General features: G+C 40.3%; 3 protein-coding genes across 8 annotated transcripts in view; 2 read left to right on the forward strand and 1 right to left on the reverse strand.

The window, feature by feature from the left end:
• The first annotated feature begins 682 nt into the window (after positions 1 to 682).
• LOC140377122 (keratin, type I cytoskeletal 13-like) lies at positions 683 to 2,572 on the forward strand. Its single transcript, XM_072462432.1, has 7 exons — positions 683 to 1,168; positions 1,245 to 1,327; positions 1,400 to 1,556; positions 1,636 to 1,797; positions 1,880 to 2,005; positions 2,089 to 2,306; positions 2,402 to 2,572. Exons 1-7 carry the CDS (start codon positions 725 to 727, stop codon positions 2,511 to 2,513), a joined length of 1,302 nt encoding a protein of 433 aa, XP_072318533.1. The 5' UTR covers positions 683 to 724; the 3' UTR covers positions 2,514 to 2,572.
• Positions 2,573 to 5,896: 3,324 nt separating this feature from the next.
• On the forward strand, positions 5,897 to 6,937 carry LOC140378066 (uncharacterized). Its single transcript, XM_072463698.1, has 2 exons — positions 5,897 to 6,125; positions 6,756 to 6,937. The coding sequence occupies exons 1-2, from the start codon at positions 5,897 to 5,899 to the stop codon at positions 6,833 to 6,835; spliced, it is 309 nt and encodes a 102-aa protein (XP_072319799.1). The 3' UTR covers positions 6,836 to 6,937.
• Positions 6,938 to 7,375: 438 nt separating this feature from the next.
• The window catches only part of hap1 (huntingtin associated protein 1), a 21,799-nt gene continuing 13,319 nt past the window's right edge, over positions 7,376 to 15,855 (reverse strand). For 3 of the 6 annotated variants that reach the window (XM_072462418.1, XM_072462419.1, XM_072462417.1), the window contains 13 exons: positions 14,032 to 14,108; positions 13,812 to 13,928; positions 13,643 to 13,737; positions 13,457 to 13,565; positions 13,288 to 13,366; positions 13,070 to 13,200; positions 12,594 to 12,668; positions 12,283 to 12,494; positions 11,510 to 11,728; positions 10,709 to 11,043; positions 10,425 to 10,613; positions 10,037 to 10,139; positions 7,376 to 8,670 (listed from right to left, as the gene is read on the reverse strand). In XM_072462418.1, the coding sequence (XP_072318519.1) occupies positions 8,232 to 8,670; positions 10,037 to 10,139; positions 10,425 to 10,613; positions 10,709 to 11,043; positions 11,510 to 11,728; positions 12,283 to 12,494; positions 12,594 to 12,668; positions 13,070 to 13,200; positions 13,288 to 13,366; positions 13,457 to 13,565; positions 13,643 to 13,737; positions 13,812 to 13,928; positions 14,032 to 14,108 (2,180 nt within the window). In that variant the 3' untranslated portion in view covers positions 7,376 to 8,231. Of the gene's footprint in view, positions 8,671 to 9,135; positions 9,192 to 10,036; positions 10,140 to 10,424; positions 10,614 to 10,708; positions 11,044 to 11,509; positions 11,729 to 12,282; positions 12,495 to 12,593; positions 12,669 to 13,069; positions 13,201 to 13,287; positions 13,367 to 13,456; positions 13,566 to 13,642; positions 13,738 to 13,811; positions 13,929 to 14,031; positions 14,109 to 15,855 lie in introns of all 6 variants that reach the window. The other 3 variants (XM_072462420.1, XM_072462422.1, XM_072462423.1) reach the window with 3 other exon arrangements.

The raw sequence follows: 15,855 nt of genomic DNA on the forward strand, positions 1-15,855 counted from the left end.
TATCAACTTACACAAACTGTTTTACAAATGAAAGACAACTGCAAGCATTATATGTGTTAAACTCCTATAGACCTTTTAAGATATAGGTCAGCAAATATAAAAAAATCTGGGTGTCTGAAGGATGTACATTAGTAATATTGAGGGTTTGTATAAAGTCCAAATTAGGAATAAAGCATTTATACTGTACTGTAAAACTGCTGTGAATTCAGTGAAGTATTGGCTCTGCATGTTAGCAAACAATTAGGAAACTGGAATAATGTTGGTAACAATGTGAGGACAAAATAGACCAAAACCAGGGTTCAGTCAAAATAATTAGCATTATGAAAAGTACAACATGTTAAGGTGTGCCAAAAGAAGGTGTGGCATTGTGGCCATTTCTCTACTCAGTTACAGAAGTTGAAAGGGGGAGAAATGTGTGTGTTATGAATGTTATGATGGCACAACAGCGTAATATCAGGTTTAGTGCTGGGCTGCAAATGTTCACTAAATAAATAAAGACAGTAAAAGTTTGAGTGCAGAAATGTTTAGCATTCTTTGCATTTGATGGTTTGTCATTTCAGTTGAGAAATGGGTGTGGTGAACCGACCCAAAAATGGTTCTACAAGTTCCAGCCCACAAAGGAGGGAGCTTTGGAGGAGAGCAGGATATATAAACAACAGAGTTCTGTCAGCTTCAGTCAGCCTCTTCTCTCCAAGACAGGCGGATCTCTGAGCAACCTTCAACAATGTCATCCTTCTCCTCCTACTCCAGACAGTCCTTCGGCGGTGGTGGTGGTGGTAGCCGGTCCGGGGGACGCCAGTATTCCCACAGTGTCAGTGGAGGGGCTGGTGGCTTGAGAATGTCCTCAGCCTCCCGCACCTTCAGCTCTGGTGGTGGTGGATACGGCTCTGGTGGTGGATACGGCTCTGGTGGTGGTGGATACAGCTCTGGTGGTGGTGGATACGGCTCTGGTGGTGGTGGAGATGATATGCAAATCAGTGCCAATGAAAAAGCCACTATGCAGAACCTGAACGACCGTCTGGCCACCTATCTGGACAAAGTACGCAAACTAGAGACGGCCAATGCTGAATTGGAGCTCAAGATCCGCCAGTTCTTGGAAGGTAAAGCCTCTCCTTCTGCACGAGACTACTCAGCATTCTATGTGACCATCGCTGCATTGCAAGGAAAGGTAGGTTGTATCATTATCAGAGAAATGCATATTTTCATGGTCTCTATACTCTTACTAAAGCATCAATACTTAACAGATCCAGGAGGCCACTTGTGTTAACGGTGGCATCTATTTGTCCATTGACAACGCAAAGCTGGCTGCAGATGATTTCAGAACAAAGTAAGCCATAAACTCTTTTATTCATATTTTATCGTCAAAGGTAGAAATGTAATTGTTTTTGTAATTTCCAAGATATGAGAACGAGCTTGCCATGCGCCAGTCCGTGGAGGCAGACATCGCAGGCCTGAAGAGGATGCTGGATGAACTGACCTTAGCCAGATCCGACCTGGAAATGCAGATCGAGGGTCTCAAGGAGGAGCTGATCTTCCTCAAGAAGAACCATGAGGAGGTGTGAGGACAAAACATATTTTGTGTTTTGAATTTAGAATCAACCAACATTTATGCTCAATGCATTTTTCTCACTACAGGAAATGGCAGCAATGAGGACCCAAGTGGGTGGACAGGTTAACGTGGAGGTGGATGCTAAGCCCCAGGTCGACCTCAGTGCCATTATGGCTGAAATTCGTGAACAGTACGAGGGTGTGGCTGCCAAGAACCAGAAAGAACTGGAAGCTTGGTTCCAATCAAAAGTAAGATTTTACTAGTGATGATTGCCCATGTGTGCAATGGATTATTCTTGTAAATTGTAAACACGTGTTTTGTTAATTACAGACAGAAGACCTAAACAAAGAAGTAGCATCAAGTCAGGAAACCTTAGTAACTACCAAATCAGAAATCTCAGAACTCCGTCGCACACTTCAAGGCCTGGAAATTGAGCTTCAGTCACAACTCAGCATGGTAAATTCACTGATTGTGGTGGTCAAGTAAGATGTATTTATGCGTTTGTTTTTAACTCACATGATCTTTCCTCATTCCTCCAGAAATCGGCTCTTGAGGGAACTTTAGCAGAGACAGAGGGGCGGTATTCCATGCAACTCCAAGGTATGCAGATGAAGGTGTCCAACCTGGAAGAACAGCTCACAAACCTGCGCGCTAGCATAGAGGGGCAGACCCAGGAGTACAACATGCTGCTGGACATCAAGACAAGGCTGGAGATGGAGATCGCAGAGTACAGAAGGCTGTTGGATGGAGAGGGAGGGTGAGACTCATTTTTAAATTTAAACTCAGAGGAAACATCAGCTTTAGTTATAATCATAAACACTAAACCATATGTGTTTGTTTCTACTTTTGCAGTGGCGGTGTCTCTTCTTCGTCTTCTTCTTCTTCCAAGACGACCAGAATTGTTGTGGTCACAGAGGAAACTGTCGACGGAAAAGTGGTGTCTTCAAGAACATCCACTACATAAAGCTGAATCCAGAACTAACGCTCCATGCTAAAGTGAAATAAAAGTGGAGTGCTGACTCATTTTGTTGTTCCTGACTTTTTAATGTGCCTCACTGCATTATCTTAAAAATATGTGTAGAACATGTTATCAAATAGAGCAATATTTATCAACCTAATTATTTATTACTGTAACTATGGAATATCATTGTTGGACAGCGTACTACTGCGTAACAGCTGACCTGAGTACCAACTGCAGCTTCTTCCTCTAGGACTTGGACACTGTTTACTGCAGGGGTTGCCAAACGTTTTTAGGCCAGGACCCCCATAATAACAATACAATCAGACCGACCCAGTGCCACAGGCCACAGTATATCCCCTGCCTGGATTACTCGAGGTGAAAGGGTAGAAGGGACCTGCTCTTGGCAGGTATGTGCTGGTAATAGTCACACCCCTCAGGCCAGATTATACCCCATAATAACTAAATTAATTCAGCTTTGTAAGTTAAAGGTATTACTACACCTACTGGTTTAATGTCTACATCTATGTTTTCCAAAAGCAGCATTATTACTTTAGACTCAATTTTGTTTATTCAAAGCACCTAAAAACACTTGTAAAATTGTTAATTTTAATATTTGTCATTTTAAACAAATACAATTATTATGACCTAGAAAATCTTGCTAAAATGTTTCTTCACCATGTGCATTTTCTTTTTAAAGATTTTTTGGCTTTATTAGACATGACAGATGAGTGTGAAACAGGGTGTGACGTGGTCATCTATTGTATACAAACCGAAACGGTGTTGGGAAGTAACTAAATACATGTGCCAAAAACATGTATTCAGTTCTAATTTAGAGTTACTGTATACAGTATGTACGGTATCCAGTACAATTACTATTCAACTATACAAGTATGGCTTCACCTGCATGGTATCAATAAGGAAAATATAACAAGCTTGTTAAAAAAAAGCTAAAAATCCCGGGGGGAAATAACGGCGATCGCTCGTATAGACCATGGTGTATAATCATTCTCACGCCTCGAGAAATGTCCTTTTGCTCGAAAATTTTGGACTGAGATCAGAAAAGCGTATTGGGCCTCAAAACACCAGCCATGGACACAATAAACAGTTATATTTGGAACACAGAGGCAGGACAAAAGGCCTTCAGCAACTTTGCTCCCTGTCTGTGGAACAAAACACGAAGACTTTTTAAATGACCTGTAAGTCATTTTATGCCTTTTAATGATTTTAAAGCACTGGTTAAGTACCACCCGCAATGCTGGTGCACTTGTTTTATATCATTTGATCTCATAGTGTATGTGTAAATGTGACTTTATTTATTTGTTAATTTTATTGAATGTTTTATTGGTTTGTTTGTCAATCTGTGTTTTTCTTTTTAACAGGTTCCCCTTTAAAAAGATTCTCATTGTGTTTTCCTTATATAAATGAAATAAATAAATCAAATACACATAAGACATTGAGGTTACGTGGTGGAGGGACAGGGTGATTGTCTGTACCGCTTTAAGTTGTCCTGACCTGTCCAGCCATTTAGGTCCCACTTATTAAGATAAAATAAGATAATCCTTTATTGTCCCACATGGGGAAATTTCATTGATGCAACGCAGGTAGATACAGAGGTAGATACAGAAGAACAGAACAGATCACTTATAGGAAGTTTGAAAAACACTTTCAGTAGAAGATCTCTTATAAACAAAAACTCCTATAGACAAAACCTCCCATTACCCAACAAGGGATGGAGGGGAAAAAATAATAAAGATAAAAATAAATAAATAAATACCATTGCATGTGATCACGACAGTAATTGCACATGAATATGTGTCACGACAGTAATTGCACAGTAATTGCACATGAATTGCACAGTAATTGCACATGAATCACGACAGTAATTGCACAGTAGGACTAACAGTGTTTGTTATAAAGTCTGACAGCAGCAGGAAGGAAAGACCTGTGAAACATTTCCTTCACACAGCGAGGGTGGATCAGTCTCTCACTGAAGCTGCTCTCCAGAGTGGACAGAGTGTCCTGCAGGGGGCGACACTCATGGTCCAGCATAGATGTGAATTTAGCCAGGACCCTCCTGTCCCCCACCTCCTGCACCGAGTCCAGAGCACAGCCCAGGACGGAGCTGGACTTCTTGATGACTCTGTCCAGCTTCCTCCTCTCCAAGAGAATGTCCCACTTTTTAACTGATGCCACATGAGTTGTATGACCCCTGACCTTACGCCTAGTTTCTTTCTTGCAAAGAAATCACAACTTTTTTGCCACAACTACAGGAAATGGCAGCCATGAGTGCTCTTACTATAATCTTATAGTATGTTGGCACCTTTGCTATTACAATCTCTCTTTCTTCGTTATGACTGATAAAAACTGAAAACTATTTGTGCTAATGCAAGGATTATCTACGACCTTCTATTTTGTCTTTCCACGACTGCAACCGACAGCTAGTTGTTTCAAGGTGAGTTTAGTTCAATAGCCATGTCTGTTATTACACACACGATCATGGCTCACATAAAACTACAGGTGCACTCATCATTTTAAAGGCAGTGCACTATTGGTTATGTAACCTTTCTCTCAATTGAGATGTAATTGCTTTGTCTCCTATAATGCTCCACAGACTATGGCATGAAACCTTTCAATCTCCTAAAAGACACGTAAGTGACACCAGCAACAATCTAACCTGTAACCTGTCATTTAATGAATGTAAAATAGATTAATTTAATGCCTTTAAGCGCAATATTCCAGCGAAAAGCAGGTGAACATTTACACCTTTCACCCCATAGTTGATGTTAAAGGATGGAAATGAATCTGAATTTGTCTGTTGTATTCTGTAGTCGGTGTATTAAATGTGTGTGTTTTTGTGTGTATTGAATTTCCAGTGCAAACACATTGACTGGTTTTATAGCTGAGGAAAAGGGCAATTCCAAGTAAAAGCTCAGAGCATTTGCGGATGCACTGGTCCATAGTTTCCTTTACACACAGCCTCCATTCAAAATCAATGAAAGGCTTTGTAATCAACCATCTTATCAGAGTCTTTGATTTTAGGACACATTAACGCCACCGTATCTGCAGTATATAAGATGGACTTTACTGTGTCCATAAAGCACAAGTCTGCTTCGATCAACTTGTAACATCATCGCATCATCAACGCCACACAGGTAGAGCAAATTTGAGATGCTTACTATTCTTTTTGTAAAGTTTAATGTACTCGCATTTGGCATTTTATTACAGCACATCTAGAGCAATAGAAACAGTTTTTAAATGCACAGATTTGAGTTTACAAGGGCTAAACTGTGATGAGAATAGTTCAAAGTTGCAGCTGTGATCTATTTGGATCTGTGGCATCCCTCATGCTGAACCGTGTGTTTTAAGTGTGTGTTTCATTTTCAGACATGTACTGCAAAGGACTGGGAGTTTTTGCCATCCTGGCTTCACTTCTTGTGTCCAGTGCAGCGTTACCTGAGAAGCAGACAGTGATGGACAACATCCTGCAGAAGATCCTCTCTGGACAAGACATCGCCAAAGCCCCTGATGCATCAGAGACTCACGTTGAGAGACGGGCACATCTTTCAGAGGACGATCGCGAGATTATGACCAAAAAACTCATGCACGCCATCTCAGGTTTGTGTCCCTTTTATGGGCTCTGTATCAGATACAGGCAGAGGAGTTGTACTCAGCTCTTACATTTACTTCAATAACTTTTTTTCAGAGTTGTTTTCGAACTGTATACTTTTGACTCCAATGACTATATTTCCAGAACGTAACAGTACTCTTGAGTACAGTTACAGTGGGAAGTTTTGATCCAGCTTCCCACTGTGAGAGTGTAAATCTTCAAAAGATGTCGAAATATAAAGGTTTTTATAAAGTTTTTTTAAAGACATTTTTGTTTCATGCACCGCTCCTTTAGATATGATTTTGTTTTTCTCGATTTCTTGTTTATATCCTTTGAAAATACCACATTTCATGCTTTATTTATTTATTCCTTATTTATTTTGTCTTTACATTAACTTAAAATTATAAATTAAGGTGTAAAATCCGGACAGTTACGGGACTCTTCCAATTACTTTTGGAGAACTACTTTGAACTTTAACTTGAGTAATACTATTTTGAAAGTACCACATCTGATATTACTATGATATTACTGTAATATACATATCATATATATCATATGATAATTCGTACACTAAATACATATGAATCTCAATACACTAAATACTTTTGAATGGTACAATGTGTTTAATATGTTTGCAGAGTTGATGAATTCCGAGTGCATGTCAGACCGGGACTACCAGGGCTGGGTGGACTTCGGACGCCGGGATGCAGAAAACTAGCTCAAAAATAGAACCGGAGATGTGGATTGATTTTCATTTGCATTTTGTAAACTGAAAGTAAATGTGATATTTCTGGATTTAAATAAACTCTTGTCTTTTGAGGAGTTGATGTTTTTTCTTAGACATTGGGAGTAGAGTGAAGAGGTGGCCCACATGTTTAATAGATAGACCGAAAAAAATCTGTCACTGAAAACATGATTTTTTTTTGCCCAAAATTTCCATTGCCAAGTTTTTAGTAAAGTAGCCAATGTAATTACTTTTTGTATTTTCTAAGTTAGAATATAAAAACAGTTGTAATAGGAGTTTACAATTCAAAACAAACCATTTTAAATTGTGAATGGTGATAAGTCCTCAAAATGTTGCATGAATTGTCAAGTCTAGTATGGTCAACAATAGTCTTATTGCTTGAATAATTCCAACATAAATAATAATCTGAGTTTAAGTACATATTTTTCCAGGCAGGTAACGCAGCCATGTTTAGTTGTACACATTTCACAAACCAGGATTCAAATGTGTGCCCGTAAACTAGAGATGGAAACGTGATTTGAATGTTTTATTCACAGATGCATGTTTTACACACATTACAGCCGAGACACCGACACAGATCAGTAGTGCAGAGTTGGCTGTGTTCGTGATTGCTTTTCCCTTTTCAGCAACAACATCCTATGCCTTTACGCTATAGTCGATTGTTCCAAGAAAGCTACAGAAACATGCTTTTTACATAATTACAGTACATTGCCTAAAATTGGTACTTTACAAATGAGCAGTAAGCTTAAATGCCCCCAATTTGATTATTTCTCCACGTGTCCAGCATTATGTGAAATTCCTGATGAAACTGAAGACAGCGGTGTAATTACTAGTTGCTTGTTAATATGTTTAGTATTATCTGCATTTGTATATGGCTGACTATCTCTACAGTTTAGACAGACGACAGCTTACGAAGACAAACATTTAACAGTATTTACTTCACTTATTGTCATTGCAGTGCCTCTTTAGTACAAAATGTTTATGTACATCATGGTTTTCCCATAGCAGCTTTAAAGCAGGAAGACCCAAGTGTCAATTAGTGCCGTTTAGTGTCAGCTTTTATTTTTTTAGCTGCTTATTTTTGCAATAGTCTATTTTAGCAAGCAAACAGGTTGATTCTTCACTTAAAAATAAAGTGTAAAAGCAATATACATTTAAATACCCCAAAATAACAACCACAAAACAAAACAGAAATGATTTTGTTACATATTTTGTGTACAAAAAGGTGAAATTCTGTGACTGAGGTGATCAAAAATAAGGTCCTGAGATGAGGATGCCACAGCATGAAAGAAGAACTACTGCATATGGCTCAAGCACAATGTGGCTTCAGTTTTCAAGACACATTCAATCACAAAACATGATGAAGAAGTCAAATGTGAGGAGGAGGCTCAGGGTCCGTTATCCCCAAAGCTGCCACTCTGTGCAGTCCAAGGCTCTGAAGCTTTTCGACCAAATTCAAGCTGAAAGTCTGTCCCGGTTTGCCCGCACATCTCTCCCTCATGTCCGAGTCTTTAGTTAAATGTGTGCAGTTCTGGTGAAGTGGTTGTGGCAAGGCCGAGATGCCCCGTTCTTGTAGTAGCTGAAGAAGTCCTATAGATGGGGATGTGGTGACGCTGGGAGCAGTGAGTTGTGACGGCGCAGTCCAAACCCCCAAGTGCTGCTGCTGCTGCTGCTGCTGCTGCTGCTGCTGCTGCTGCTGCTGCTGCTGCTGCTGCTGCTGCTGCTGCTGCTGCTGCTGCTTCTGGGATGAGGAGGAAGTGCTCATGTGCTCACAGTTCCTACAAGGTGGCAGGCTGAAAGTGCAAATGCTGGAGGTAGAAAAGGAACATTCATATTAGTAATAATAATAATTTTGTCTATTGAAAAAATGGTTAGTAGCATGCTGTAACCGAAACAAACTTGAGTTGACCAAAATATAAAGTAAAACAACTATTATGCAGACCGGCTAGAATAAATGCAACGTAAAGAGCAAGAAATTATTATATGCTGAGTTAGTATTGTGACTTGCATTCTACAAACGGAAAGAAATGGTTGGTGCTTTCTATTATGGGCAGTGTGTGCATGACTTTTTGTGCTTGATTTATAAAAGTTTTTTTAGAAGCTTCATATTGAGAAAATGCAGACTAGGCCTAAAAGTCCTCTATAATTAACATAATTATGCTGCCAAATATTGAATGGACAAAGTCATACACACAGCACAGTGTTACGGTACACTAACAAAGCAAAAGCATTCATATGTTATTAAATGGTTATTTGCCAGCCCTGACTCTTACTTTGACTTCTTTGTGTTTATAGTTGGAGAAAGAGTCTGGACAAGCGTTTTTTGTTGCTGTGGGAGTGAATGTAAAAGGTTAGAGTTTGCTCCAACAATAGCAAAATTACTTTTGGGGACTCACTGTAAAAGAAATGCTTTGCTTTGTTTAAAGGCGGTATGGACGATTTTTCGGCGATTTGAGAACGCAGGCGGAAGTGCGCATGCGCACTCCCCCGTGCGGACCGATACAACACACACGTGCGTTTGTTTATTAGCGCAACGGATCGCATCGCATCTCTCGTCTCCCGTAGATTTCTGTCCACTTCTGCGTCAGCTCGAACTGTCTTTCTCCGTCTTCATTTTGCCCCGTACACTGAGGGAACTATATTATGATAGATCCATGCGCTTAGGCACGCGGAAACGTGGGGACGAACCGCACGTGGCTGCAGGTGAGCGGTAGGTGCGTTTTATGATTGATACGTGGCAGGACAAATGATTTATCCACGCCACGAGGAAATATGATAAAAAATTTGCTGAAAAAAATCGTCCATACCACCTTTAATTGCTGCCACTCAAATTAGGGATGGTCCGATTTGTCTTCAATAACTGATGCTAGCCGATCAATGCAATCAATCAATAACATAGTCTTTTTTTTTAACCTATTAACTCTTCCATTTCTATTTTTAATCATTCGTCTTTTCAAAAAAAGCCAAATCTGACGCACTGAGGCCAGACACGTGGGCACAGAGACTGGGGCAGTTCTGGGAAAGTATTGGTGGCAAATATCGGGTACATTTCCAATCTATGTCCTTTACCGATAAAACTGTCTATAATATCACCAACTGATATTTAATTTAACTACACAAGTCATGTGAAGCAAATACATGACAGTCCACCTGATCCTTCTTGATGTTTCTTACCTAGTGGAGAAGGATGGGATGAGGAGGGAGGGGTGCAAGGCTTGGCAGGTGGTGATGGTTTGAGTGGGAGAGGTCTGAGGGAGGTTAGGACCGGACGAAGAGACTGCGAGGTGATGGAGAGACACATTTACTATAGGAGGATAGCGCCTCTGAACCAGTCATTCTCAACATGTGGTACGTGGGTTACCTTCAGGAGATAGTTGGGGTATTCTTCAGTTCTGTTTATTTTTAATAGATACAATGTAAATCGTGCTATAGTAGTTTAGACCTGATTTACACCAGTTTAGTCATCATTTAATCCTCGTTTGCAGGCATTACATGGAAAGTAATCAATGTGAAGAGAGATGATGCGAAACACTTTTATAACGGGTGTAAAAGTAGACGTTACCCAGTCCATGTGCTGCAGTGAAACGCGACAGGTCAGGCTCGTCCTCCTCCAGGTCATTAAGGCTGTAGACGTGTTGAATGTCCACCTCCAGCTCTCGGAAGTCTTTAGTCAGAACCCCAGGACGTGGGTGTAGGATCCCCCCGAGGTTTGGTTTGGCCAGCTGCTGCCACTGATGCAGTGTCACTGAACCTACACAAAACAGTGGAACATACTTGTTTTAGATGATTTACAGACTGTATTTTGCACTAGAAAAGTTGCTGATACCATAACTGTGGTACTTTTACCTTCCAGAGGCTTGACAATCTGCAGACGGTCCGGCAGGTAGGAGCGGGACCCCCCTGACGAGCTGTGGGAGTAATGTGAGCTGCCGTTTGAGTAGTTGGTGCTGGTGGAAGCGGCAGGACTCGAAGCGATGCTGTCGTTTGGAGTCAGAAAGCCACTGGAGCTCTCGACCTCTTCACTGTGGGCCAAGGCACGGAGTTTACGCTCTCGCTCCACGTCGAAAAAAGGCCGGTCTGAGGAGTGGTTCTGTTGTCGGGCTGAGAGGGAACAAAGTGCGGCCTCCAGGTCCTGACCCCCAGGGGTCCCTGGCTGACCCAGACGCTTGGGACCAATGGCACTGCAGAGAAGAATGTATGATTTACCTCAATGGGCTTGACTGAGATTAAACTTAGAAGCTAATATACATGAGTAAACTAATGTGAACACACAAAATAACTCCTGCTCAGATGAGGTTAGCTATACTTTGGCGCCCTCTTCTGAATACAGATTCCTCTGCACTGCATACTTTGCTTCTTCGTAGAAATGCTTTTAACTTGAATTAATCATGGTTGCACTCTACTTTTCCATTATCATAATCATTTTGCCATGAATTATAACATAGATGACAGTATTATTTATCTCACAGTGGAAAACCCTTGGACAATTGTCCAGACACAATAGTGCAGACAGTAAGAATGCAGTTAAAGCAAGTTATAAAGTATAATAGCTTCAAGACTGCAAGTACTACAAGTAAAAATTAAAGGATTAAAATCAACAATGCCAGAAAGTGGATTGCCACACATGCCATGCCCCATGCCACACACCTGCTGTCTTCTTTAGTCGAGTGGTTATTGCTAGGTTTGTCCTCCAGCGTGAGGCTGGCGTTGTCAGAGCCGTAGTAGCTGGTCCGTGGCGTGCTGGTGTAGCTGGAGCGGACAGAGGCGGGCGAGGAGCCGGGCAGAGCGGGAGAGTGACAGCAAGAACGAAGCTTCACTGCTTTGTTCACCACCTTCACCGTTTCAAACACACGCCACGGGTGAGTCCTGACAACAACATGAAATATGTGATTAAAACTGCGGTAAAAGAAAGACATTAACACTTGAAGCTGGCAAATGTTGCATTAATGCGGATGTACAATAAACTAAATAATATTATCATAGCGGTTAGTCACATGGTTAGGTTTATTTATTTTTTATCTGTCTTTATGTGATAATATCATTACTTTTTCATCCAGAAAATTTGATTTCATGAAGCTAGTGAGGAATTGTAATCCATTAAACTTGTTTATTGAACTGAACTGAGGGTTTCACTGCTGTCTGGTCATAGTGCCAACATTACAGCCTGTAGGTCCTGTGTAATTACCTGTGTAAATACTGGTAATGTTAACATTTTAGTTAGGACTCTTTTATTTTTAATTTAACATTATCTAAAACTTAACACTTAAAATCCCATCACAAATTCAACATTTGATTCCTCTGAGCAAATCCACATTGTCCACCTGTTCCAACCGTCACTTCACATTTGCCGGTGTGTTTTTGCTTTCATGTACAGGTAGTTGCAGGTGTTTCACGATGATTTGGTGTGTTTTGTGACTCACTTGTACTCTGATGGAGCCGGCGTGTCCAGGCCTTTCCTAAACGTGCCCTCAATCTCAGCGGCCAAAGAGTCCATGGGGAGCACCGAGGCCAGGGCCGTGTAGCGCTGCACCGTGCTGTTGGGCAGGCTCTTGTTCCTCAGGTTTTTAATGTCCTCTCTGGCTTCCTGTAGCATGTCCTCACACTCCGAGTACTTGTCCTGCAGGTCCTTAAGCTGCAGACGACAGAAAAATACACCGTTAATCACACGTTAAACAAATAAGGGCTTGTTGAGGTAAACCCCGTACTATAGAAGTTATTAACAAGGTCTTACCTCTGATTTGAGCTGAAGCTGGCACTCCCGGGCGGCTGTCAGGTGCTGGTTTATCTCCTCATTCTCACGGGTAAGCTATGGGCAAATAGGAAATAATAAAAGGATTTTCTTAGAGCTTTAAAAAGTGGGAAAGGGCACACAATTCAAAAGGAGGTACATCGTGAAACGGGTTATGCTAACCATTATTGGTTTATGGGTTTTAGATTGTAGTTATCAAAGGATCTTTTATAAACTAATTTTACCATTACACATTTATATAGGTTTCTAAAATGCAATTCAGTTACATTATATTAATCTTTCCCATGGCCCACTTGTTGAAAACCTTTGGAGATGGTCATGAGTTAAAGCAATGCCTGGTAAACAATAAAGTAAATCGAAATCAACTATAAATAAAAAGGGTTTTATATATACACTGGATAATAGTTGTTGTTTTTTACTATAGAAATAAAGTAAAAATAGCCATGTAAGAGTCTCACCCCTTTACATCGGGCCTGTAGATCCACAATCTGAGCGAGCAGAGAGCTGATCTCCTCCTGCTGCCGAATCGAATCCTCCACTCTCCGCGCCAGCTCCTCCGACAAGTCCGCCACCTGCTTATTCACAGAAGCTGAAACAAAAATTAATTGTTAATACAGTGTTCAAGAATATAGAGCTTTAATATGGCAGCTTCGCAATATGAAATAACTTGACTCACACAACTCTTCCACACAGACCATCATCAGCTCCTGCTCCTGCTCTTCATAAATGTTGGTCTCAGATGTGAGCTCACTGGCCTGTCAAAGATAGCAATACAATTTAACCTTGACTTATCCAATTCACATCTCTCTAATTAGACAGAACTATTGAGGGCAAGAGTGGCCTACCTCGAGCTGTAGTTTACGGTTCTCATCTTCTAACCCCTTTAGTTTCTTTTGTAGGAAGTCATAGTGGCCAAAGTTGCTCAGGGAACTGCAGGATTCGTTCCTTTTTAGTCTGCGTAGACAAAGGCATGTTACAGTCGCTGATAAACGTTCACGTCTGCGTTGTTTGTTATAATAAATGTGTATTACGGTGAGTGTGCTTCGGCGTTTTCCAGCTCCTCGGTGCTGGCGTAAAACTGCAAGAGGTCGTCTCTCATGGAAAGTTCATGTCGGAGTTGAGCGATCTGGAAGAGGGAGAGATGTTCACACTCGCACTCATTCATGTAATGTGTTTAGTCCATGTTTTAATGGTATGGACCTCCTCTTTTGCCGTTTCAAGTTGCTCATCGAGCATCACATTTCGTGCCGTTAGCTCTTGGTTCTGTTTTAGAAGGGACTGGCCAATTCTCGCAGCCAACTCCAGGTCCCGCTCTTTCTGAAATTTCAAAACAAACCAAATCTTTACTTTACAACCGAGGGTCATGTGCGGATCATAGAGGCTCGTTATAATAATCCTTTTAATCCAGCTCTCGTCTCACCTCTTCCAGCAGGTGTGTGACCGCCTTAATGTCGTGGTACGTCTTGGTGACCTGTCCCACTCGCTCGGAGCAAAGCACTATGGGAGCAGAGACGCACACAAAGTCAAGGTACACGTTTGTCTTCAACTTTTAATTACAAGTTCAATTGATTACTAATAATATAATGCCACCCTTAGCGAGTCATTCAAATTGTTTTTTATCACAAGAGACATTTTGTACAATATACCAAATGTTAAAGCAAATGTTCCAACATAAAAGTAGCACAAAAACTCAAATGTTGTGAGTCGCCACCAACGAGATGCATTTTGGCATACTTAAAATCAATAATGGATTTAAAACATCAACAGCTTGTATTTATGTAATTTACAAGGTATTATAGATGGGGGAAAAAGCTAAAAAATAAATACATAATAAAAAATGAAATATATTTACAATCAATGATAATAATAATTTTAATAACTTTTTTTTTTTTAAATAAATCTCTTATGATGTGAAAGTACACGTTAATAATCGGCAACAGACAGACTTTCCAAAAAAGAGAGGCTAAAAGTTGCTATAAAGAAACAGACTTTGACAATGACAAAGTTACTGGGCAAAACAATAACAAAGATTTATGTAAAAAATATTTCTCTGTTACATTTTACAAAATTTGTGTTATTGGTTTGTAGTTTTGTTGTCCAACTTTCTTAAAATGCTGTGTCTATTTGATTGTCTGGACAAGTGTAGGATGTTTTAACGGACTTGCTAGCTGCATGTTGACTTCCACTCTTCATTCTGAAACAGTACATATGTTGTAACGCTTCTAGTGGCCATATGTTTGAATGAATGTCCAGTCTGACTGCACTACGCTTCACAGTGCCACAGACCACAACATCTCCATGTGGCCGGTCAGATACTGATCCTCTTAGGCCACTTTATCCTGATCCTGTTGAGCTCAGATAAGACTCCATTAAAGACCTCGTTCTCCTGGACACGAAATTAGCACAATGTCCACACCAACAGTGACTATTCGCCATTGACAGCGACTTTGTTTACACCCAGAATCTGTTTGAATAGCTCTCATTCAAAAAGTCAAAATCCAGTGTCACCTATTTTTTTTATTTCAGCTGAAATATCTTGTTCATTGAATTCTATAAAAAAAAACTGTACTTATTGAGTTTTTAAGTAGCTGAAAATTGTATGAAGGTGTGGGTCATCATAGAGGTAAGAAGTAAGCAAATAATGTAGTTAGCCAGATAGAAAGGGTTACAGGTTTCCACAGTTTTAAGATCTAGTTAAAATATATTCACACAGAAATTTGCAATGAAAATCATAGCACACCAAAAACAAACTATGAACTGAGAAATCCCAAAAGAAAAGAGGAATACTGATCAATTCAATATGACAGCAAGCCTGAAATGAGATGTATTATCTTTGCAGTAGTTGGTTTAGCAAAATGTGACGCGTAGACTTAGATTGAGGTGTTTGAATTTGGCCAGGAACATTGTGACTGGGAAAATCTTTCTTAATTATAATTATTTTTTTAGATTTTGTTGCCCGTAGGCTTTATTAGACAGTAGAGGAAAGAGTGAAATGGGGGATGAGAGAGAAGGGAGGACACGCAGTAAACTGTCGGAGTCAGGATTCAAACTCACCACCCTGCCTGGTATATAATATATATAGAGGAAGATCATTGTTCTAATAGCCTAATGGAAAGAGCTGAAATACTGCTCGAGAGCCAACAATCCATTGTGCAATATAAATCAGGTGTATATTGCTCTAACCTTAAGTTAATTTACTGAGAAACCAAAGCCCAAAAAGCAAGAGTGAGGTGAGAAATACACC

The sequence above is a fragment of the Eucyclogobius newberryi genome, unplaced genomic scaffold (assembly GCF_026437365.1).
Source record: "Eucyclogobius newberryi isolate DKJ021-1_F unplaced genomic scaffold, fEucNew1.0.hap1 SCAF_4, whole genome shotgun sequence".
In the NCBI taxonomy this organism is placed as follows: domain Eukaryota; kingdom Metazoa; phylum Chordata; class Actinopteri; order Gobiiformes; family Gobiidae; genus Eucyclogobius; species Eucyclogobius newberryi.